This window comes from Triturus cristatus, chromosome 4_2 (assembly GCF_964204655.1).
Source record: "Triturus cristatus chromosome 4_2, aTriCri1.1, whole genome shotgun sequence".
Classification (NCBI taxonomy): domain Eukaryota; kingdom Metazoa; phylum Chordata; class Amphibia; order Caudata; family Salamandridae; genus Triturus; species Triturus cristatus.
The window spans coordinates 513,493,504-513,518,208 of NC_140586.1; the positions used below are offsets into that span (position 1 = coordinate 513,493,504).

Here is a 24,705-nt window from a genome sequence, read left to right on the forward strand (position 1 = left end):
TAACACGCAGCGGCCAGGGCTGCCGCCTCGGGAGCTGGGGATCCGGGTTCGAGACACAGCATCGACGCAACCTCCCCGTGCCCATGGACAGCGCCTTGATCCCCTTGCGGGTGAAAAGCCGCGCTCTATAACTCTATGAACTTTTAAAGGCCTGTTCACCTTCACTCCAGCACCTTTTATGCGCGATGCGTACTTCTGCCTCATTACCTCCAATGCCTTCAGGCCCACAATTTGCTTGCGTCTCAAAGCGTCTAGCGGTCTCATGCCTGGGTGAGTGGCCTCCTAGCTACCACCCCACTTACGCCAGGACGCCCGCTGTTCACCCGTCCCCCTCAGGACTCCCACACTCTCAGGCCTTTGTGCATGTATCCTTTCCTGTCTACGGATTCACACACCTACTGTTACGGGGTGCTAGTGAGAGAAACCACACGCGACGTTACATTCTCTCTGCGGCCCCCGCTCCTTACCTTCCTATTTTCACTCTTGCTTCCGGGCTCGCTAAGGGGGCACTGCCGCCCGCACCCGTCTTCCTCTATTCGGGGGCACCGCCGCCCGCACCGACCCCCGCGTGGTTCGTCTGCGCCAGTTGCGTGCTCCTACTCTGCTCCTGTTGCTCCGGGCGCTGCCGTCTTGGCTCCCAGTGCCCTTGAGCCTGAGTCTGTGGTGGATCCTGCCCGTACCCTCGCCGACAGATGGGGGGGGGGGGTGAATGGCCGCCTATTTCCCTTTCGATCAACGGCGCGAAATGTCGTGTAGCGTCCTTGCGTCCCCTTCTCCGGTCCGGTCTGTCAGCTTCCCCGGCATTCCTTTCTGCCTCTTCAGCTTGGATCCTCCCGGCCGGCTTGGAGGCTCCTGCGCCCGCTGCTCCCTTTGTTCCGTGGCTACCAACTTCTCCGCCGGTCCGTGCCCGTGCCCGGTTCCCCCCCCTTGGGAGCGCAGCCCCGTCGGCCGGAAAGTCGCCTGGAGCCTGTCGCCTGCAGGGGCCTTTGTCCGGCCGGTTTTTGGCGCGAAAGCTCGATGATCTCCGCTCGCTCTTCTCTTCTTCTTTTGCGGGGGGGGGAAATTCGAAATGTGGTTTCCCGGGCCGTTGGCCCTTCTTAACCCCCCCCTTGCCTATCTTTCTCGCCCCCTGATTGGGGGGGGGAGCTTCCTTTGTTTGCGGGCCTATCCCTGCCCTCCCCGGCCTAGCCGGGTCTTTTAATTGCGAGGGGCGTGGCGTGGGGGGGTCCCGCCGCCGGCCGGCGTTTTACCCGGGCCTCCATCGGGTCCGGCTTTGCCTTCCCCGGCCCGGGTCCTGTAGCGTAGGAACAAGGGGGGGGGGGGGGGGGGGGGGGGGAGGGGTAGAGACGGGCAGCCACTTTAGAAGAGGATTTGTACATGATTGTTTGCCCACATTTATTAAAGCAAATAATAATAATAGAGCTCTGTGCTGCGCTGATGAATCAACAAAGGTTTAATGAAAACGAAACTCAAAACAAAAATCCCCTGAAGCTCCCACCTCGAGTTTCCCAAACAGAAGCTTAAAAGAAAAAAAGAAGTGCAAAAAACGTAACATGATCAACAAATGAGCAACACTAATTGTAACAGGGCCAGTCGCCATCAACAGAAGCCACCCACAGAAAGGAGGGACAAACCTAACAATTGGCCAATAATAGCAAAGGTATTTACACAAACAGGCAACGGAACGAATGGGGAGAAAGAGGTTAAATGAATGCCCAGAGAAGAGATACTAAAGGCCTCACAGAGAAATTCATGCGCGCTGCGCTATCCTCGACCTAAAAAACAGATTGCTTTATTTAAAAGCAATCACAGACATTGTGGTCTGCAGACCCCAGCAGGCCACCATCCCTATGGGGTCACAAAGTACGACCTACTACGTTAATATTCATGAGTTAGGTGGATCTGCGACTCCCTACAAATCGCTATATGAAACTCTTGGAGTTTCATACATTTGTATTAGCAATTACCTAATTGAGATGCACTGATAGAGCATTTTCAACTGACAGAAGCAAGAAATGTAATTAGATTTATTTTGCATGGTCCTACACACATGGCACATTTAAGGATGTGTCCTTAAGAAATAATTTACAAATAGGCTGATTTAGGCATGGAAGTAAGGATAAAGATAAGTGTTTGACTAGAATTTGACATTTCGTTCTTTCTGATACATTCAGCATAAAGAGTGGCTAAGCATTTTCAAATTGGAACATTATAGTGTAGCACACATGCTGCTTAAGGTGTCACTATTTAGGACAATTGGATCTTCTCTGCTCCCTTTTGTACTTTCTGGGGCCCCAAAACCCTCAATTCGGTCTATGCAATTTCTCGTGCTTTGCATGTGCCACTGTTATTCAGCCAGGTCAGTTTCTGAACAATAATCATTGTTTTCACTGTTTAAAACCACATCATGACATAGTACGTAGAGGGGTCTCAAAATGTGACGCAGACGTCGGAACATGTGAAGCAAAAATCAAGTCATTAATAGGAGAGTGTAATATCTGTTGGAGATGCAACTCCCTTTAGTGGCAAAAAAATCATCTTGAGACAGGCGAACAATCATACTGTTCTCCTTTTTAGGGTCGAGCCTGCAAATGCATGTGCTTGCGCATGTGTCTCGCTGTGAGACGCTGCTGTAGTCAGTAAAGGGCTTGGAGCCCACCTGTGACCTACTATTTGATGTCTTCACGTCACTCTTCTTTACTGGCTCTGTAAGTGGCCAGTGCAGCTGAAACGTTACTTCCGATGCTGGCTGTGCAGCAGGGACTAAGCACACACATTTTTAAAGCGTGAACACTCACCCGTAAGGATCTCTAGGCGCTGGGGGCCGTCGGGAAGATTAAGCAAGCTATTGGCAAGAGTGACATGGTGCTGGGCTAAGCTGCCTCCGGCGCCGGGGATCGAACCGTGATCCCCAGATTCCGGAGTCAGTCGCCCAGGCCGCGACGCCACACCTCATCCCTGCACAGATTAATTCAAGTTTAATCTGTGCCCGTCCGCTGCTCCCACATAATTGAGGTACTATTTGATGCAATCACGATCTCTGATCCCTGCTGCACCGTACATAGCGCTTGCATGCATTTAAGATCGCGTGCATGGGGGGCGCTAGAGGGTACACAGCAAAATGACCGCACGCTAATGTAGTTCTGCCTGGCTGAGCTAATATCCGATCATTAACCACCACAAAATCGCAGCATCCACAACGATACTACGCAGGAACTGAAAGGTAACACTCCCTGGCAGCACGTATTGGCAATTTGGAGAGCCTAAAGTCACCTAAGCATTGGGAATCCTGCTCGACACATCTTAAAATGGCGCCTGTGGAGCAGGCCCACGGCTGAGCTCTCCCGCTGTGGGCCAAGCTGAAGGAGTAGTCCAGCATGACTGAGGATTGCCGGCGGATCTAGGAGTCAGAAGCCGGCACTGCGTGAGGGCTGCCATACCGGGAGCGAAGTGCTGCGGAAGTGGCCACTGCTGAGACATCGTGGATCTGCCTCATAGTGCGGAGATCTGAAGAGTGCGGACGAGGAGCGGCGGCCCGAATACCACTACCTGATCCGGGCTGCATCTGAGGGTGCCCGCCGACCGGTGCCGACTGGGGTGAATGGGGCGTGGCCTAACCGGGCCCACAGCTGTGGAGGTGGGTGTGGGCCCCAGAGGAGGGTTGCGCTCTGTGAATTCTGGGGAGCATCGGGGGGAAAGAGTGGGGCGTGGGTGCAGAGGGTGCAGCCAGCGCCAGTAACTGCCTGCTGGAGTTTGCATGCCAGAATCTTGGATTTGCCACGGAGGACAGGCTGAGTTTGTACCCTTCTGCAGCCTGCTGTCCTAGAGGGACATCGACACTACCTCTGTGGCCTGATCCTGCGATGCAGTCTTGAACTAATGCGAGCGGCGACTGCTGTAAGTAACATGCTGTTGGGCGCGGGGAGACTGTAAGACCATGAGAACCAAGCGCTGAGCTCCACAGTAAATAGCGCTTTGTGGCTGCGGTGCCGGTGGCCCCAAGATTGCGATCCAGGCATCTGCTGAAAGGCGATGGAAGCTGCTCACCTGTGGTCTGTGGAGTCTTCTGACATTGAAGTGCTTGTTCCCTGCCTGCATTGTCGGATTTGATGACCTGCCCCCCTGCCTGGAGAGGATTGCTGTTTAGGTCTCTCCCTGAGTTGAGGGACGGTTGATGTGAGACTGAGGGGCCTGTGTTGCACATCGCATTGTGGCCTATTTGACTGGCGTCTGCTGCTCTGCCCGCGGGGTGGAGGGCCTGGAGTGGGTACTGAGAGCTTGGGCATATCCTGACTGTAAGCCTCTTATATTGGGTATTGCCTGACATTGATGTGCGGGGCCATCATCTGGGACGAGTTCTTTAGGGTTGCGAACTAGGCGGAGGACTGCCCTGGGCCTGTCCAACACAGCGGGTGGCAGCTGGACTTGCGAGGAGCTGATTCTCTTGGCCTAGTGGTCGGGGGAACCCGTTGCTTGGACCTTGTCTACATCACCCTCACGATTAAGTGCAGAACTGCGGGGGGCTTGATCAGTGCAAACTCCTTTCCACACGGCACTGCTCACGTGGGTAGGCTGATTACCCTCTATCTATGTATCACGCTCTTGGCACTGGTCCGTGGAGTTTGTCAGTCCTTGGTACATATTGCGCTTCCTATCCAGGTGTGCTCGCCTAGGCCGGTGGGCTCATAACAGTATAAACACTGGGGTGATCTTGAATGGGTATTGTGGCACTGTCAATAGACCTGCTCAGCCGCCTCCTGCTAGCTGGGAGGTTAGGAGCGCTCGGACGCCCCCTGAATTGGTGTACCCCACAAATCAGTAACTCTTTGTTGTTTTTGTTTGGAGCAGGTTATATCACAAGGGGATGGCTTTGGCGACTTGGGGAAGCTGAAGTGGGTGGGGGGATTGTGGTTCAGGGGACAGTACTGACATTGTCTTTACACCAGAAACAGGTTTTTGAGTTGCATCACCTAACAGCAGTGACAAGGGCTGGGATATACTCTATTAATGAAAGTATGCCATGGTACGATAGGTATGAGTGGTAGTGTAAAGTGCCTGACCTGGAACCTGCGGGGCCTAAATACCCCCAAATAATTCTGAGCAGTAATGGCATACGTGGACAGGATGGATGTGCAAGTGGTGTTTCTTTAAGAGACGCATCTTACTAGGGCCTCGGAACGAAATGTGGGTGCTCAATGGACGGATGTGCGAATAGCGTCCTCTTACTCCACCTATGCACATGGCATGATGATCCTTGTTAAAAAGGGAGTCCCATTTACTGTCCTGAGTTCGGACACTGATGAGCAAGGTCGTGTGGCGATGGTTCATGGTCAGTTGGGTGGTATGAATGTTCTACTGGTCAATATATACGAACCGAATACAGATGAACCTTGCTTTTTTACAGATGTATGTCATCGTATTGCTGGGTTCCCATCGGCTGAGATTCTCTGGGGGGGCGATTTTGACGTGAGTTTGGATGGAGCCCTCAACCGTGTGTGCAGTGGTGCAGACAGACTTAAGCAGGCATTGGGGAAGTTTCTGGGGGTTTTAGAGGCAGGAAACCTATATGATGTGTGGCGTATTCAACATCCTGGGGTGAACGAAAGCACCTTTGTATCCTCTGTGCATGGGATGTGGTCCCGCATAGACATTTGGCTCGTTTCTGAGGCTGTACATGGGCAGTCAAGGTTAGTCACATGGCACAAACACTCTCTGATCACTCTCCAGTGATCCTGGAATTGCAGGTACCAACTTGTGAGCGGCCACCTTTTCGTGGCGGCTGCAACCATCTTTGCTGACTGACCCTGTTTTCAGAAAGACCATTGGGGAGGCGATTTGTAACTTTTTTAGGGACAATCAAGGCTCAGTTGAAATTGCTGGAGTGCTGTGGGAAGCATTTAAGGTGACGATTAGGTGCACTTACATAGGTGCACAGGCGGGAGTGTTGCGGGACATTAGACATAGTATTCATAAGCTAGCAGCGGATATCTCTACATTAGAACAGGAGTATGATAAGTCCCTTTCTCCTGCCACATTAGCTGCAATATTAGATGTTGTTACGGAACATAATGATACGGTGGATCAGGAGATGTTATACAGATCCAGGTGCTCTATAGCTCGTTACTATGGAGAGGGTTGTTGCCCGGGCAGATCCCTGGCCCAGAAACTGGCTGCACAACGCAGCCAGGCCTGTGTTACTGAGTTGCTGGATGAGGACAGAGTTGCTCATTACACAACTCCCACGATTAGTGATATTATTATCAGTTATTACACTAAACTCTATGCGAAGGGGGATACAACGGAAATACATTCCTATCTTGATGACGTCGCCCTGGGGTGGTTATCTCGGGAACACAGGGAATACATTACACAGCCTTTTGATATTGAGGAAGTAAAGTTAGCCATAATGTCCCTTCCCACATGTAAAGCTGCAGGGCTGGACGGACTCCCCAGCGAGTTCTATAAAGCTTATGTGGATGATTTGGCCCCTTGGCTGCTGGAAGTGTATGCGGAGGGAAACAACCTTTACAACGCAACTTTTACAACGCTATGCTGTTACAACGCATTTTTTACAACGCAAAAGCTTTTACAACGCATGCATTTACAACGCATGCTGTTATATGGTAAGTACTTTTACAACGCATATACCATTACAACACATACAATGCAAAAGCTTTTACAACGCATGCATTTACAACGCATGCTGTTATATGGTAAGTACTTTTACAACGCATATACTATTACAACGCTTTTTTTTTTTTTTTAAGAAAATTGTGTTTCGAAATTTTTTTAATTAATATTGTATTATTTAAAATAAATACTATATTTGATAAATATGAAAGAGTAATTATTGAGTATAAATTATTTATTAATTTAGAAAAATTAAAAAATGTGAGTAGTTTAACAAAAGATTAATACTTGAGTATTTTTCAAATATCAAAGAGTATTTTTTAAGTTAAATTAAATAAATATAAATTTAATAATAAATGATTTGTATTATGAGAAATTAATACTTGAGTTTTTATTTTTATTTTAATATGTTAAAAATCTAAAAATTAGAATTATTATAAATTATTAATAATAGAGCATTTATTATAAAAAACTATAAATAAAATTTTATTTAAAATTTAGTATTATGAAAGATTAATACTTGAGTATTTTTCACCTTCTTATATAAAGTGTAATGATTGAAAAAAAAAATTCAAAAAAGTTAGAGTACTTTTGGAGTATTATAATATAAAATAAGAGAAATGTTTACAAAAAAATAAAGATAAAAAACTAAAAATATTTATAATATTAATAGAGTAATTAGAAATGTATTTAAAAAAAAATTAAACCAAAAGAAAATAGAGCAAAGAAAATAGAACTTACTTTAAAAAAAATTCCCACGCTTTTGCATTGAAGTCTATGAGCTTTTTTGTCCTTCATTTATGTTGGCAGCTTCAGAATATACAACCCGCGGAACAAGAAAAGAAGGAGCAGAAAGAGAAGAAAGCGCAAGTTTGGAAGGAAAAAGAAAATAGAGTCGAGGTAAGGAACACATTTAGTAAATTTACATTTAAAAAATAACATTTTACATGATTAAATTACAATTTTAAAAAATAATAACAGTAAACAAATAATGTTTATTAAATATTTCTTTATTGGAACAAACTTAAAAAATAATCATAAATTTTTATTGATTTTTGGAACATAATGTACATTATTTAGAAAACATAGAAATAATTTATTAACATTTATAAACATTTATTTACACATTATATAAATAAAGTAGTCCGTTATAAACATTGATGCGCGCGATGACGTCATGACGTGAGCGTCGACGTAATGCGCCATTTTGAAGAGCATCGGAGGAGGAAGCAGCAGGAAGCTGATCTGCGTCCAGGTAGGAAACATTTTCACTTTTAATTATAGATTAAACCTTTAATAGTGATACATATATAGTAAGAAAAGAATAAGGAGAGGTTGCGGAAAAACTAATTGATGTTGTAAATGTTTTAAATCATGTCCACATTTATGTCATTAATGTTCGCCTATGTCGGGTCGCGCAAAGGAATTGGTTCATTACAAAAATGTATGTAACTGTAAAATTATTTTTAGTTACTGTTCACAAAGTTTATTTCTTAACTTCGGAACCAAAAATACTGATTTAGATCTTCATTTCTAAGAGAAAAATAATGGCGTATTCGTAAATTTTGGAAAAAAGTGATTGTTTATAAATTGGTGTTTATGCAGCAATGTGCATTTTGGATAATGGCTTGACTTGTACAATTTTGAGTAGTTTGATTTTTGGTGAATTTTTAGGCCGGTAATTAATAAAGAAGTTTTCTGAAATTAATCTACTGGCGTTTGGTTTTTGAAAAATTGGTCCAATACTATGGAACAGTAGATTTGATCACATTGGTAGTTTTGCTATAAATGAAGATTTGAAAAAAAAAAAAAAAAATACGAGACCCGACTTGTAAGTTTGTAAACATTTTTAGAAAAACATTGTATGCCAATTGTCATTTAAAAATATTTAAATTTGAAGCAAAGCAAGAAAGTAAGTACAAAACTAATTTTAGAAAGAAAGAATGTTAGAAAGATTTTCCAGGTAGTCTATAGCCACACACAACGAAAATTGTTGTACAATAGCCAATAGTCTCTCAGACATTTCCTTAGTTTTGACAGTTACTCGTGGGTTTAGACTACCTGCAAGTGTTTGGGCTATTCTCATTTCTTGAAAACCTTGCTCCTTCTTCAAAGTTTCCAAGAAAGAGTAGAAGTTTGGATGAGGTTTGCCAATTGTGTGGTTGAAGGAGTTATGCCATCCCTCAATGGCATTGTTTGTTTTTGCTTCTCCCTCTAAACAACTCGTGTAGCAGTTCCACCACTCCACATGGAATCGTGGCTTCCTCCTGCGACCCGATCTGCTGAGGTGCCCAATCCATGTGTCCTCGAAATAATTTAGAATGGGTGCCAATTTCTCTTCGTTACTTGTATAATAAGCAGATTCTATAATTGCAGTGTAGTACTCGTCCACACTATCGGGAGCAACAAAACAAAGTGCTGTTAATTTTTTTTGTTCAAATTGTAGTTTGCTATCACGAGAATATTCTACAACTAGGGATGTTTTCTGTAATTTACGCCAAAATGCCTGGGAAAAATGGAAAAAACATCCCTGAATTTGGGTATCTGTGTACGTTTTATTGATCACATTGATCATGCTCAATTCAAAATCAATAATTATTTTCCTAGGACTTTGAGATGTTTTACTTTTAATAACTGATAAAAGTTCAGTGTATGTTGCAGAAGTCTTATCAGGTAGCAAACTATATACTAAGGGGATTACACTATTGTTAATTTTGGCATGTATAGTGTAAATTTGAGTGAAAGGATGGGGTGTACTTTTAAACGTCCCATCCATCATCCAAATTTCACTATTTTCTAACTTTGCAAGGTTACGTGGGGTACTAAAAATGAGAATTCGTTTCTGAGGGTTTTCGTTGTCATGCAGAAGGAAAGGTTCATCAGAAAAAGAAATAGAAAGATCATGTGGAATTCTAATGTCAGAGAAAGAATGTGGTGTAGATAATTGAATGTTACTTGCCTGCTTTTGTCTTTGAATAATTCTTCTCAAATTAGGAATTATAGGCATGTTACTAGCAACATGACTGGGGACATGCTGTGCAACCTCTCTTAAAATGGATCCTGTAGAATCATTGGAGGTGCTTGCAATAGCTTTCATTTCGTTAACTGTTTCTCTTATTTCTACCTCCATTGCAGAGGCAGAGTGGTTATGTTCTGTTGTTTTCACAACTAAATTATCAAGAGTAACCGCTCTGCCACTGCAATGGGTAGTGTAGTATTGCACACACCTCCAATGATTTCTAGGAAAACTTATTCTTTCCTTACTATATATGTATCCTCCATGGTTTAATAAATGTTTTCCCTTCCTGGATTTAATGTACTTCGCAGCTTCAAGACTAGACATTATCTGAAAAGAGAAGAGAAGAAAAACAAATTAGGATGAAAAAGTAAATGCTATACCTCTAATGTTACCCTTACACCTTCCAACACTTTCCCTACTGCTGCACCTTCCTGGAGTTAGAATAGTAAATTGGACCCCTACACCATCCAACACTTTCCCTACTGCTGCACCTTCCTGGAGTTAGAATAGTAAATTGCACCCCTACACCATCCAACACTTTCCCTACTGCTGCACCTTCCTGGAGTTGGAATAGTAAATTGGGCCCCTACACCATCCAACACTTTCCCTACTGCTGCACCTTCCTGGAGTTAGAATAGTAAATTGCACCCCTACACCATCCAACACTTTCCCTACTGCTGCACCTTCCTGGAGTTAGAATAGTAAATTGCACCCCTACACCATCCAACACTTTCCCTACTGCAGCACCTTCCTGGAGTTAGAATAGTAAATTGCACCCCTACACCATCCAACACTTTCCCTACTGCAGCACCTTCCTGGAGTTAGAATAGTAAATTGTACCCCTACACCATCCAACACTTTCCCTACTGCAGCACCTTCCTGGAGTTAAAATAGTAAATTGGACCCCTACACCATCCAATACTTTCCCTACTGCTGCACCTTCTTGGAGTTAGAATAGTAAATTGGACCCCTACACCATCCAACACTTTCCCTACTGCAGCACCTTCCTGGAGTTAGAATAGTAAATTGTACCCCTACACCATCCAACACTTTCCCTACTGCAGCACCTTCCTGGAGTTAGAATAGTAAATTATACCCCTACACCATCCAACACTTTCCCTACTGCTGCACCTTCCTGGAGTTAGAATAGTAAATTGCACCCCTACACCATCCAACACTTTCCCTACTGCAGCACCTTCCTGGAGTTAGAATAGTACATTGTACCCCTACACCATCCAACACTTTCCCTACTGCTGCACCTTCCTGGAGTTAGAATAGTAAATTATACCCCTACACCATCCAACACTTTCCCTACTGCTGCACCTATCAAGAGTTAGAATAGTAAATTATACCCCTACACCATCCAACACTTTCCCTACTGCTGCACCTTCCTGGAGTTAGAATAGTAAATTGCACCCCTACACCATCCAACACTTTCCCTACTGCAGCACCTTCCTGGAGTTAGAATAGTAAATTGTACCCCTACACCATCCAACACTTTCCCTACTGCTGCACCTTCCTGGAGTTAGAAAAAAAACTTCTTCCAACTGCAACCCTTATGTTATATATTTTGTGATTATATTAACATTAATAAGTAAATGGTTTGTCTAACATATTGATGCTTTAAATACAATGCTGTTTAAAAATACCTTGTTTTTTTGGAATTGCTTTCCTTGTTGAGGCTTCTGAAGTGGAATTGGCCTGCTGGCTGGAGTTGTCACTTATGTGTTGGACTGAATCGTACACCAAAGTTAAAAACAATTGTCTGGAAAAATGAAAAAAGAGAAAATGAAAAAAGTGAACGTTGTTGACAAATGCAAATTTTGAATAACTTTTTGAAAATATGATATTCAATATAACTAATAGTACATAACACTTTCCCTACTGCTGCACCTTCCTGGAGTTGGAATAGTAAATTGGACCCCTACACCATCCAACACTTTCTCTACTGCTGCACCTTCCTGGAGTTAGAATAGTAAATTGGACCCCTACACCATCCAACACTTTCCCTACTGCTGCACCTTCCTGGAGTAAGAATAGTAAATTGCACCCCTACACCATCCACACTTTCCCTACTGCTGCACCTTCTTGGAGTTGGAATAGTAAATTGCACCTCTACACCATCCAACACTTTCCCTACTGCTGCACCTTCCTGGAGTTAGAATAGTAAATTGCACCCCTACAACATCCAACACTTTCCCTACTGCAGCACCTTCCTGGAGTTAGAATAGTAAATTGGACCCCTACACCATCCAACACTTTCCCTATTGCTGCAGCTTCCTGGAGTTAGAAAAAAAACTTCTTCCAACTGCAACTCTTATGTTATATATTTTGGGATTATATTAACAATAAGAAGTAAATGGTTTGTCTAACATATTGATGGTTTAAATACAATGCTGTTTAAAAATACCTTGTTTTTTTGGAATTGCTTTCCTTGGTGAGGCTTCTGAAGTGGAATTGGCCTGGTGGCTGGAGTTTTCACTTATGTGATGGACTGAATCGTACAACAAAGTTACAAACAATTGTCTGGAAAAATAAAAAATGAGAAAATGAAATAACTGAACGTTGTTGACAAATGCACATTTTGAATAACTTTTAAAAATTATGACATTGAATATAACTAATAGTACATAACACTTTCCCTACTACTGCACCTTCCTGGAGTTAGAATAGAAAATTGTACCCCTACACCATCCAACACTTTCCCTACTGCTGCACCTTCCTGGAGTTAGAATAGTAAATTGTACCCCTACACTATCCAACACTTACCCTATTTCTGCACTGTACTGGAGTAACAATAACAAAAGGAATGACTATTCCATTTTGGAATTTATAACACTGAACATTTAAAATACCTTTTTCTGTTGCTGATTGTTTTCGTGTCTTCTTGGTACTGCTGGCTGCAGGATTAAGTTATTTTTTTTATTGATTTAATCCACAAAGTTGCAACCGATTTACTGTGGAAATGAAAATTTTTTTTTTAAATTAATGTTACTTTGGCAACGTTGGTTAAAAAAAAAAAAAACAATTGTTTGTAAATCTGATATTTTATTTCACTCTACATCACATAACATACTTTTCATGGTGCTGCATGACAAATGAGTATGAGTAACAATTGGTAAAGCAAAACATAATACACTTTCAATGCATTATTAAATAAGAGTAATAATGGATACCCCTACACCATCACTCAATTACTCTACTGCTGAACATTCTGGGACTTACAATAGTAATAGTTACCCCAGTAACATGAAACGCTTTCTCAAATGCAGTACCTAACTGCAGTCATATTAGTAATTGTTACCCCTGCACCATCGCATAATTTAGTTTACGATGCAGTGTGAATGTGTAAAAAATTAATATAATCCCCTTTACCATACAACACTTTTGCTAATGCTAAAAATATATTTTTTAAATAATAGAATTACAATTAAAAAACATTTACCTTCTCAATAGTAAAGGTGAGTCGATTACGTTGAGGTGATGGAAAATTAGGGACAAGAATTCTTGTTTTTGAAAAAATAACAAGTTTCTGTTTTTGGAAAAGAAAGTAGATGATTTAAGTTGGTATATATTTTTAGTGATAAAAAATTAGAAACAGTACATTTTATAAGTTAATATAAAATTGTTAAAAACATATTTTGTATGGAAAGAAAACATGATTAACGATAAAGCAAGGTGTTAAAATATATTAGTGACTTACTAGTAGTTGCAAACTAACAATGCTTTTCCAAACAAATTCAGTGCTCTCTCAGTGGAGGTCGCAGTGGAGGTGTCAGAGGGTCAGGTTTTGACGTCTGGTCTCTCTGGTAGTTGATAATCAACTGATTGTAAAATGGTGTCTACCTGGTATTTATAAGTTTTAGTCAGTGTCACTATTAATTTTTTTAAAAACTGCGTTCGTTGTGTTTTTTATTATACTTTATTTTTCTGTGGAAAATGTTAATTTAAAAAAGCATTAAAAAATGTATTGTTTTCATTCATTTGCTCCGTTTTGGCATCCATTTTGGAACATGTGTTTTACTATTGTTTTCATAGAAAGTGTTGTAGGACAAGTTTTACAAGTGAGATGGATAACATGGCGCCTATGTGTTTGTGTCTTCTGTTTTACTCTGTTTACTTATTTTCCGATATATTCATGATAAAAATGTGTATGAACTGTTGTTAAATTTTTCGTTATTTGTGTTAAACTTTGAAATGTGTGAAAACGGATTTGTGGGGGAAATGGGAGTATTAATTTTAATACTCGAGTATTAATTTTAATACTCGAGTATTAATTTTGTAATGCATTTCAGTCAATTTACGTACAGTTTTTCTCCACATTTTAATACACTTCCCCACCCTAAAACCCCTAATTTCCCTGCATCCCGTGCCAGATTTTATTGTACTTTTTATTAAAAAAATATTTTTTTCGCGTTGTAATGGTATGCGTTGTAATGGTTTTCGTTGTAACAGCACTTTAAAGTATTTTAATAGGTTTAGCGTTGTAAAAGTATTCGTTGTAAAGTAAAGCGTTGTAGTAGTGTTTGCGTTGTAAAAAATGCGTTGTAATGGTAGGCGTTGTAATAGCATGCGTTGTAACGTCATACATCCGTATGCGGAAGCATACGATAAGGGAATACTCCCACCCTCCCTCAAAGAAGCGCTACTGTTGACACTCTTGAAGCCTGATAAGGCTACCAATCGTTGCGACACCTATAGGCCTCTTTCAATCATCAATATAGATGCCAAGATATTGGCAAAATGATAGCCAACAGGCTTCAGACACTTGTCCCTTTTCTGGTTTTGCTGGACCAATCGGGTTTAGTGACAGCTAGATCTACTGCGCATAACTTGCGCACAGTGTTCTCCACGTTGCATTATTTTGACCATGATTTCCAGGCGGTCGCTGTGTTATTAGATGCAGCAAAGGCCTTTGGTTTCCTTCAGTGGGATTATATGTTTTCTGTTTTCACTAGAATGGGCCTTCCTCCGTTTTTTCTGCAGTGGATTAGGGTGCTGCATACGGAACCCCTGGAGCCAGTACGCGTTAATGGTTGGTTGTCATCATAGTTTCCCATTGAGTGAGGCACGAGTCAGGGTTGCCCCCTTTCGACAATGCTCTTGACGCTCGCATTGGAGCCGTTGGCCTGTAAACTTAGACAGCTGCATGCTGCGGCTGCGTTGTGCTTTCATCAGCGGCCACTTGTGGTATCACTCTACGCTGACGATATGCTGCTGTATGTGAGGGAACCTGTCACCGTTTTACCGGCACTTCTCTGGGAGTATGTTAAGTTTGAGAGGTATTCTGGCCTGGGGATTAACTGGTCGAAGTCAACTGTGTTTCCTCTCACGGCGGGAACACTGGAGATGGACTTCCCGCTGGCGTGGACTCAGGACCCGTGAAGTATCTGGGGATGTGGTTGCACAGGGATCCAAATCAGGTGATCTCTGAGGACTATGGCTGAGCGTTCACTCGGATCACTGAGCAGACGGAGCGGTGGACCCGCTTGCCTCTCTCACTAGCAGATCGAATCACTGTAATTAAAATGACTATCTTGCCCAAACTACTTTATCTGTTTGTAAATATCCCAATTAGACTGACTATTGTGCTGGTCCGTGCCACAGTATGTATTGCTTACATTCGTATGGGGTGGAAAGAAACCCAGATGCAGTTGGGATGTCTTGGTTCAACCATTCGACCATGGGGGGTTTGAGGCACCTGATTTATGGTTATATTACCTCTGTGCTCAAGCGCAATTTGCACATTATTGGCATTTCCCGCAGAGATTTCAACCTCACACGGCGATAGAGTCGGATGCCGTTCTCCCAATGCCACTTCAGGCGGCAACCCTATTGGGGGGATGGGCGGCCCCTGGACCAAAAAACACCCTGCACTGGTCACCGCATGGGCATGGAGGGCCTTAGCTAAAAGGTCCCAGCTTACCTATCTGTATGCCCCTTCGCTGCCACTGGCTGCACACCCTGATATCTCGGCGGCTCGGGAGAAACCTGCATTGCAGGAGCTGGCCGCTGCCGGAATCACTACACTGGTGACTTGTAACAACAGGGTCAGTTTCGATCACTGCAAGACGTACAGGGGGGACGGAGTAGTAGATCTATGCTAGGGTTGATATATGTCCGGGTGCGGCAAGTGGTTAAGGATATCTATCCGACTTTTCCAGCTGAACCTAGAACGTTGTAAGCACTGTAGGCGGTGCTGGCAGGAACGGAGAGAAAGGGCCTAATTACCAGGCTCTAGAATGCCTGGAAAAGGGAAAATGAGCCAGGATAACACCCTTCTTATCTGAAATTGAGTGTGGCGCTCGGATCTATATTAACGCCTGAACAGTGGCAAACCTGCTGTGCACTAACCGGGCGCCACTTTAAGTTTTTGCACCAATTATATTATACCCCACTGCAGCTTCGTAAGTTTGGGTTGCGGGAAAATGATAATTGTATGCGGTGTGGACAGGCTGATGCCGATTTTCCACATCTGGCATGGACGTGTGCGGGTGTTTTTGAGTTCTGGTCTAAGGTCGTGAAAGTGGTAACTGATATTGTGCTGGAACCGGTGCAGTGTGCCCCAGAAGTGTGCCTTCTAGGTAGCGTTCAGAAACTCAAGCCCTGCAACCGGCGCATTGTGGCAGTCTCGACCCTGATGGCCAAGAGGGCGGTGGCACAGAACTGGGGGGGCGAAGTCTATTCCCACTGTTAAAAAATGGATTTGTGATTTACTTTACTGCAGGGATCCATTGGGGGCTTATGCTGAGGAAATACCTGAGGCTTCTCTTCCTAAAGATTTTTGGGCCCGCTTACTGTATACTTGTTAAGCCACCCTGATTTGTGATACTGTGATTGACTATATGCTGTTCTGTGCATAGATGGGAAACGCCTGACACTGAGACTATCCATTACTATGGTTCATTATGTAATACACTAATGTGTTTGTGCTGCTCTGATTCCTCCAATTGTATGATGTAATATCTTTGACATACCGAGGGGGGGGGGGGTTGGTGGGGGAGTTTGATAAAGTTGGGGATTGGTGCGCTGTTTAGTGCATCCCTTTGCACTTTCACATTTTTTCTCACAAATCTAGAAAACAGATAGAAAAAAAAAAGATCACGTGCATGGTGCTTGAGTCCGATCTTTCCATATACTATCCCGTTTTTTGTTTATTAAAAGTAAAGAGGTTAGCCTTCCACAATTGTCCGTTTTTTATATTCTCTGGAGCATGTCTGTCACAGAGGAGATTGTTGAATAAGTAGAACGACCCTGGAAAAATATGTAACTGTTACCTCTGCTTGATGTTCGAGCACCTGTCAGCCATGTGCCATCTTTTGTCTAATGTCAGATGTGCCAGGAAGGGGCATAAATAAAAGCAGAGCCACCGTTTCATGATAAATTACTCTAAAGTCTCTCAGGAAAATCAATTTTTCTCATCAGTTCACTTTAATGTAATGCTTTGGGACAAAAAATTAGAAGGAGGACTGGGCAATAATGATGCTCATTAGAATCCTGGGCAGGTTTTCGACTTGAGAGTGAATAAAATGTTAGCATGCCTAAAACACAGTGCCTGCCTCTAAAGGGACCTCTAGTAACGACCTGTGGTACGGCATGAGTAAACCCAGCACTGGGTCAGTCAGAAAGAGATATTTGATGACAATACTGAATCTCCAGGGTCAGTTTATTATGAGATTTGGCAAACTGTTTGAGAGAATTTCAAATATTACAATGGGTTTCCAAAAAGGATTACATTCTGGTGAATTTTCTCGAAAGGTAATCACTTTGGGGCTGGTTCCCAAAGTTTTCCAATCAGCAGTTTACTTTAATAAAGACATGGGTGTGAATTGCTCCTGAATATCCTAGCATAATACACAGTTCCTCACACAAAACTGTGTTTAACCAACGTAGCCAGAAGATTATTTTACTCTCTAGGGATTTCTCCTGATTTTCAAGTGGGAGGTTGATTTCAAAGACTGAAGTTTAGAGTTCTTCAACAATTGGCTAGACGTTGCTCTGGCATTTTCACAGCATATGTGGCTACAATCTGTAAGTAAGGACTTAAATGTTCACCCATTTAAGGGAGCAAGATTTGTTTGTTCTTGCTGTTAGTAAAAATAAAAATCAGCGTTGCCCTTTTATGTGTGTCTATATTCAGCACTGGTTTGCGCCTGCTACAGTTCATCGACTGCATGAACAATTAAGGTGGTGTATGTTAGAGGCCAACAAAGTTCAGCAGGAAATGAAGGGGCATATCAACAAGGGCTTTATCTCTGCTTTTTTGGCTTTAAAAGCCAAAAAAGCAGAGATAAAACTAGCGCCCTATCAACAACAGGGTGCTAACACGCAAATTTGCATGTTAGCACCCTTTTACTCTACGCTTCCCCTTGCATCTCTAATGAGATGCAAAGGGGGCGTTCCAGAGTAAAATAATAGGAGAAATGTCGCTAAGCGACATTTCTCCTATTATCAAGAATGTCGCTAACCCTGTTAGAGACAAAAAAAGCAGCGCTAACCGCGGTTAACGCTGCTTTTTTACGTCTGCTAATTTTCAGACTTAGCCATGATATCCTATGGAAGGAGGATATCATGGCTAAGTTTACCTGTCCCTATCAACAAGGTAACGTGTGATTATCGCTGGGTTTCCAGCGATAATCTCACGTTAGCCTGTTAGCGTGTAGATTTTTATCGCTATTGAGATAAGCGTTGCTAATAGCACGCTATCTCAGCGATAAAAATTCACGCTAGCCGGCGATAATTATCCTCACGCTAAGAGCGCTGAGCGATAATTATCGCCGGTTGTTGTTGATATGCCCCGAAGTTCCTCGCCAGAACGAAAGCTCAATTAACTCTAATGAGACATAGCACATGCAGTATACTTACACAAGATCATTTATATACAAAAAACAAAGACAATCAAAATCTTATCACGTGTTGATGTATATTTCAACGGGAAGCGTCCTTTGATTCAGCAGATTGCACACCCTGAAACCTGCACGATCGGTACAAGAAATATGTTTCAATCAGTCATCCAAAAGAATAGAAAATAATAAATCTTGGACCATGCCTAGACTTCCTATAAGCTTGTTATATGTATGTTTTTATAACAATGATAACTCATGAAGATTGTATGAAGGTATTCATTAGACGCATTAATTTTTCCTTGTAGGTGCTGATATCGCAAAGAATGATGGGATTTATTCAAGGTATTTCACAGCTTTCAGTGGAAATGGTAGATACAGCTTAAAAGTGAGTGTTCGGGGGAAGGATAAGACCACCAAACTTGGACTTCGAGTGCACAGAAGCCCTGCTTTGTATATACCAGGATATGTCGAAAATGGTAAGAAGTGAAATTGATATAGAGCATGAATACAGAAACAGTTCATCATTTTAGATTCCTGTTTTGCATTCTTATGGAAATTACTTTCTTCACAAGCTGTTTCTCTGTATTAGAGTTTAACTTCTGTCCGCTAGTTGACGATTTCCCCTTGTATTCTGGTAGGAAGGGGAAGACAAGCTCTGCAGTGATAGCATGTGACTGCAAACAATTGAATAATCCGCATATATGTCTTTACGTATCTCAGCTTCAGTAGTTCGATATTTCTGGGAGCTCCTATCCTGCCTGAGGGTCCTTACCGGGTCATCAGCAGCATTGCAGCTCGATACACAATTAAACTACATTAAGAAAATGTTTATATCATTGTAAAAGCATTGCAGCCTGGCATGCTCTTGCAGAGGAGCAACCTATTAATGAAATGTAATGTTACAGCCTATTCAACATTGTCTTAATCAATACACATGATAACAATCTTGCTCTCTACTAAGCATCATAATCTATTAATGCCTTTAGGAAGTTGGCTTTGTCTTTTTCTCAGTTTTAGCAGATTGGCTCAGACAAGAAATACAAGCATTCACAAAGCTAATCGATCGAGCCTTTTGTCTTTGGCAGTGCCTTTGCTGATGCTGGTCTGTTAGCATGGGCAAAAGAAAATGGACAACTCTCAGCCCCTATTTGGAGGTCCACAGGGCAGACAGGGGACACTGGTTCCCTGAACCATTGTGATTAAGATTGTCTGACACTGGTGTTCTGGGAATCCTTCCTGCTGCTATGGCTCTGCAAAATGGGCCAATAACAACCTTTTCACACTTGACTCTCTGGGTAGTGAGAGTTAGCCATCACAGACTTCTCAGGGAGGCAGCAGGGGGCGCATCAGATCAGAACTCAACAATCATTCAACAGTGACAAAGACTCCAATGTCAAGCCCAGTGCTTCTCTTTCAAAAAAAAGTATTTATGTTATCTCACAGCAATACTAAACACTACTCCAGTGGTTCCCAAGCTTTTTAGAACCACAACCCAATTTTTAGAACAACAAATTATCACGACTCACCTAGCTTTAATGGACATGAGGCTGACGATATAGGGGTTCCTGTGTCCGGCTGGCCACTTTTTGAAGCACCATCCTGCTGCCCACGCCAGCGCCGCCTACCTTGTTGTGCTGCAGTCCCCCGCCGCCGCCATCTCCATCAGCGGCCGCAGTGTGGGGACAGGGGCGGACTACACTCCCCAGCATCCTGTGCGCCACCGGACCCGCTGACGCTGTGTTCGTGCCACTCGGCGTTCAAAAGAGCGCCGTTGCCTCGACGGAGCGGGTTCCTGTGTCCGGCTGGCCACTTTTTGAAGCACCATCCTGCTGCCCACGCCAGCGCCGCCTACCTTGTTGTGCTGCAGTCCCCCGCCGCCGCCATCTCCATCAGCGGCCGCAGTGTGGGGACAGGGGCGGACTACACTCCCCAGCATCCTGTGCGCCACCGGACCCGCTGACACTGTGTTCGCGCCACTCGGCGTTCAAAAGAGCGCCGTTGCCTCGACGGAGCGGGTTCCTGTGTCCGGCTGGCCACTTTTTGAAGCACCATCCTGCTGCCAGCGCCGCCTACCTTGTTGTGCTGCAGTCCCCCGCCACCGCCATCTCCATCAGCGGCCGCAGTGTGGGGACAGGGGCGGACTACACTCCCCAGCATCCTGTGCGCCACCGGACCCGCTGACGCTGTGTTCGCGCCACTCGGCGTTCAAAAGAGCGCCGTTGCCTCCGCGTCGCGGGACGCGCGCGGGCTGAGCCCGGGCAGAGGGCGGGCCGTCTGTGGCCGTCCGGGGTCGACGAGGGTCGGGTCGGCAAAGTCCCTGACATCACGTATCCGGCATCCCAAGGTATTGATATTTGGTCTATGTGCCCATGTTCTAAGTCCAAGACATGGGTAAGAGAAAAACCCCGGAGGGTGGGTCCGAGCCTCCAAGATCTCTGGCCACTAAATCTAAGTTGAGGAGGACTAAAACGAAGAAGACTCATCACCACGCGGGGAGTAATTGTGTGATGGACCGTATAGATGTTATTATTGATGAATGCGAGGACCTACTTAATCCTACACCTAAACCTACTGTCGGTGGGAGGAGGGAGATTACCAGAGGTGTTGTTATGGTTCCGGACATGTTTCTCCAGAAAAAGGGTGGGGAGGTTATATCTAATTTGGAAGTGGATAAAGTAGTGACTCCTACTATCCCTACAGCATTATTGTCTGAAGGCCAAGCCCATTCCACCAAGCCTCCTCATGCCTCTATTGAACCATCTGTTATTGTTTGCAGCAATAGGTTTTCTGTATTGAGTGAAAATGACACTAATACTAGTACCCTTGCCTCACCTCCCATTGAACCCTTGGTCCCTAATCCGGGTGCCCCTGCATCTGGTGAAAGTTTTACCACGAATATAACAGAGATTCTTTTGGGGCCTGAGGCTAGCAACCAGGATGTGAAATCTCTAGTGGTGACAGTGAAAAAACTTTGCTCCTTGATTGAAACCATGCAAAACAAGATCGAGTTGTTAACGGTTGCTGTTAAAAAACTGGAAGAATCTAGCTTGGGCTCAGGCACCCATCATGTTTCCATCTCCGCTGAAGGGGTTCGGCCCACAGCCCCTCCTGAAGTGGTAGATGGTTTACATAAGTCATCTAACATATGTAGTAGGATTCCGCCTCCGCCCCATGTCTCTCGCCCCTCGAGCAATCAGTCCCGTTCAATAGTTCAAGCTAGGGCTGATACTCATCAAGCTGCTATTCCAGTTCCTGCTAGATATCCTACTAGAATCCCCCCTGGTCCCCCTGGTATGTGTCAGAATACTTTGTATGCTAGAGGTCTCTCACGTGACGATGTAAGATCAGGCACCATCCCTAGGAGTATCTCCCATCTTCAATCACAAAATTCTGGGTCACAAACACGTGTTCCGCATCCTCGGAAAATCTATATGGTGAATGTCCCGAGCCCGTCCTCTGGCTCTGATTATGAAACCAATGAATCTCTGACCAATAAGGTTATCCATTGGATTAGACACGTAAGGGGCTGTTGTTCTGTAATTAGAGCCGATATAGCAAGAGTAAGTAGGATCCCCCAGGTTGGTAGAGGGAGGGATTCTATTGAGGTTACTTTTACTGACCCTACTATAGCAGACAACCTAATTAACCTCGAGTTTAGAAGCTGTTCCTCGGACAATTCTGCTATTCAAATGAGGTCTACTCCCATTGGCTCCTTTCGTCTAGATGGAGCCTCTAGTTTGCCCAAGGGTGAGTCGTGCCTAGAACAAAATGACTGACTACGTAAAGATTGCAGCCTAATAGTCCATCCTGTTTGCTCACTGCTATCTGATAAAATCCCAAATCCTGAGCCAGGCACTTTGGCCTGTGTGGAATTAGAAGGCCTTTCAATAGATCCGGCAAGGGCAAACCAATTGAGCACTATTCCAATGACCCAAAAGACGGGTAGTGCATCACATGTAGAGTTCGGGATGCTCTTGTCCTGGAATATTGCAGGGCTAAAATCTAAATTAGAAGATCCAAATTGGGTAACATTTATTAATCTTTATGATATCTGCTTATTCCAGGAGACCTGGACACTTGAGGCCCAGTTTTTGTTGGGTTTCCTGAATTATAATGTTTTGGCGATCAAGGGTAAAAAGGGTCGCCCCTCTGGTGGTCTCACTGGTTGGTTCAGGCAGGATCTTGGTCTCATTGTAAAGGAGCTTCCTACTTCACACCCAGATATCCAGTTGCTTAACCTCAAGTTTAAAGATGGAAAGCTTCTGGATATCTATAATGTTTACATTAGAAGCACAGGTGGAAAGAAATCTGATACTGTAGGCCGATTGGATGAACTTATGCTTTTATATTCCCAACATTCCTATGTTATTTTAGCTGGTGATTTTAACACAACCTTTGAACCGCTTCTTGGTGTTGATCGGAGTATTTCAGTGGTAGAGGATGACCTATGGGGTGTCCCTAGTCTAGACCTTGAACCTGCTATTCGATGGACTGAAATAGCAATCCAGATTAATGCCCTTTGTTTGAACATGGGACTTCGTGCAACAAATGGCAGGGCTGCACATGATAAGTTAGGGACTGCTACCTTTAAGAGTGGTTGCCGTACTAGCAGGATTGATTATATCTTATTATCACTAGAGCTGTGGGAGACCCTGAGGGACATGACGGTTATAGACAGATTGGAGAGTGACCACAATCCTCTCTCCCTGTCTATCTCGTATTGGGTGACTACCACCGCCCTTAGTGGTTCTCCCCCACAGTATCAACAAGATCTAGTTATTACTACCGATTTGCGCCATGTTAAATGGACTAAGATTGTCCAAAGTCAAGAATGCTTAACACGTATTTTAAATAGTTTAGAGCTTGCTACCCAAGATTTAGGTGTTGTATACAACCAGTGTCTTTTGGATTCATATTCCAAGCTCGAAATGTCAATCCACGATTCTTTCTTCCTTGAACTTAAAAACATTTTTGTAAGGCCCTCTAAACTACCTAAGCCCAAACATGATCTCTCAACACGATGGTATTCTACTGAGTGCAGAGATGCCCGTGACAATCTGGGAATTGCATTGAAATCTGGCGACAGTCTGAAAGTTCGTACCGCCAGATATGACTATAAGCAAGCTATTTTTAAAGCAAAGAGAGCGTGGGACTTTCAAAGATGGGAGGAACTAAGGGAAGCTGGTGCCCAGAAGGATATGAGACGTTTATGGTCTGTTTTCAAATGGGGTGCTGGGGGTAACCCTGAAAAACCCCAAAATTGGGTCTCGCAAGATGCTTGGGTCAAGCATTTTGAGTCTTTATATGCTGCTGAAGAAGATACGTGCCCCTTTTCTAATTATCAAATTATTTTTTATAAGGAAGATGCATTTTCTATAGGTGATATTGACATTGCCCTCAAGACACTGGTTCCTGGAAAAGCCCCTGGGATGGATGGAGTCCCAGCTGATATTTTCTTAAATAATTGTAAATCTTGGGGAAACTATATTTTAATTTTAGCCAACTTGATAGCTAGAGGTGCCCCGATTCCCACTTCTTGGAAAGGTGCTGAAATTATCCCGGTGTTCAAGAAAGGAGATAAGTCCCTCCCTGCCAACTATCGTCCAATCAGTTTGATTGACACTACACAAAAGATCTTAGGCAGGTTGATCCTGAATAAAGTGCTGGACTGGGCTTTAGAGAATACAATCCTTTCCCATCTACAGGCTGGTTTTAGAGCTAGAATAAGCACCATTGATCAGGTGCTGCATTTTGCTATGCTCTATTGGAAAGTAGTCCACCTAGGGGGGGGGGCAGCTTATATGCTGCCTTTATAGATCTTAGGGCAGCCTTTGATCTTGTCCCCCGGGCATCCCTATGGACCACTCTAGACAAGATGGGGATGCCTGCTGTCTTAATCTCCCTAATTGCCAGACTTCATGTAGACAATTTTGCACAGATCCGATGGGGTGGTGTCGGCCAAGTGACCAAACAGTTTCCTATCCAGAAGGGGGTCAGACAGGGATGTGTACTTGCACCAACTTTATTCTCCCTGTATATTAATGATGTGGCTGCATTATTGATAGATGCAAATGTAGATGCCCCCTCCTTGGCAGGTAAAAAAATTCCTATTTTAATGTTTGCTGACGATTGTCTTATAATTTCTAAAACGCCGAGTGGCCTCCAGAAGTCTCTAGGTATTTTTGAGGACTTCTGTCTAGCCCGCGGCCT

General features: G+C 43.7%; 1 protein-coding gene across 1 annotated transcript in view; it reads left to right on the forward strand.

The window, feature by feature from the left end:
- The window catches only part of LOC146834645 (calcium-activated chloride channel regulator 1-like), a 537,414-nt gene that overhangs the window by 451,531 nt on the left and 61,178 nt on the right, over positions 1–24,705 (forward strand). Inside the window, exon 12 of the mRNA XM_085602116.1 lies at positions 18,801–18,971. Within this exon, the coding sequence (XP_085458242.1) occupies positions 18,801–18,971 (171 nt within the window). The remainder of the gene's footprint in view (positions 1–18,800; positions 18,972–24,705) is intronic.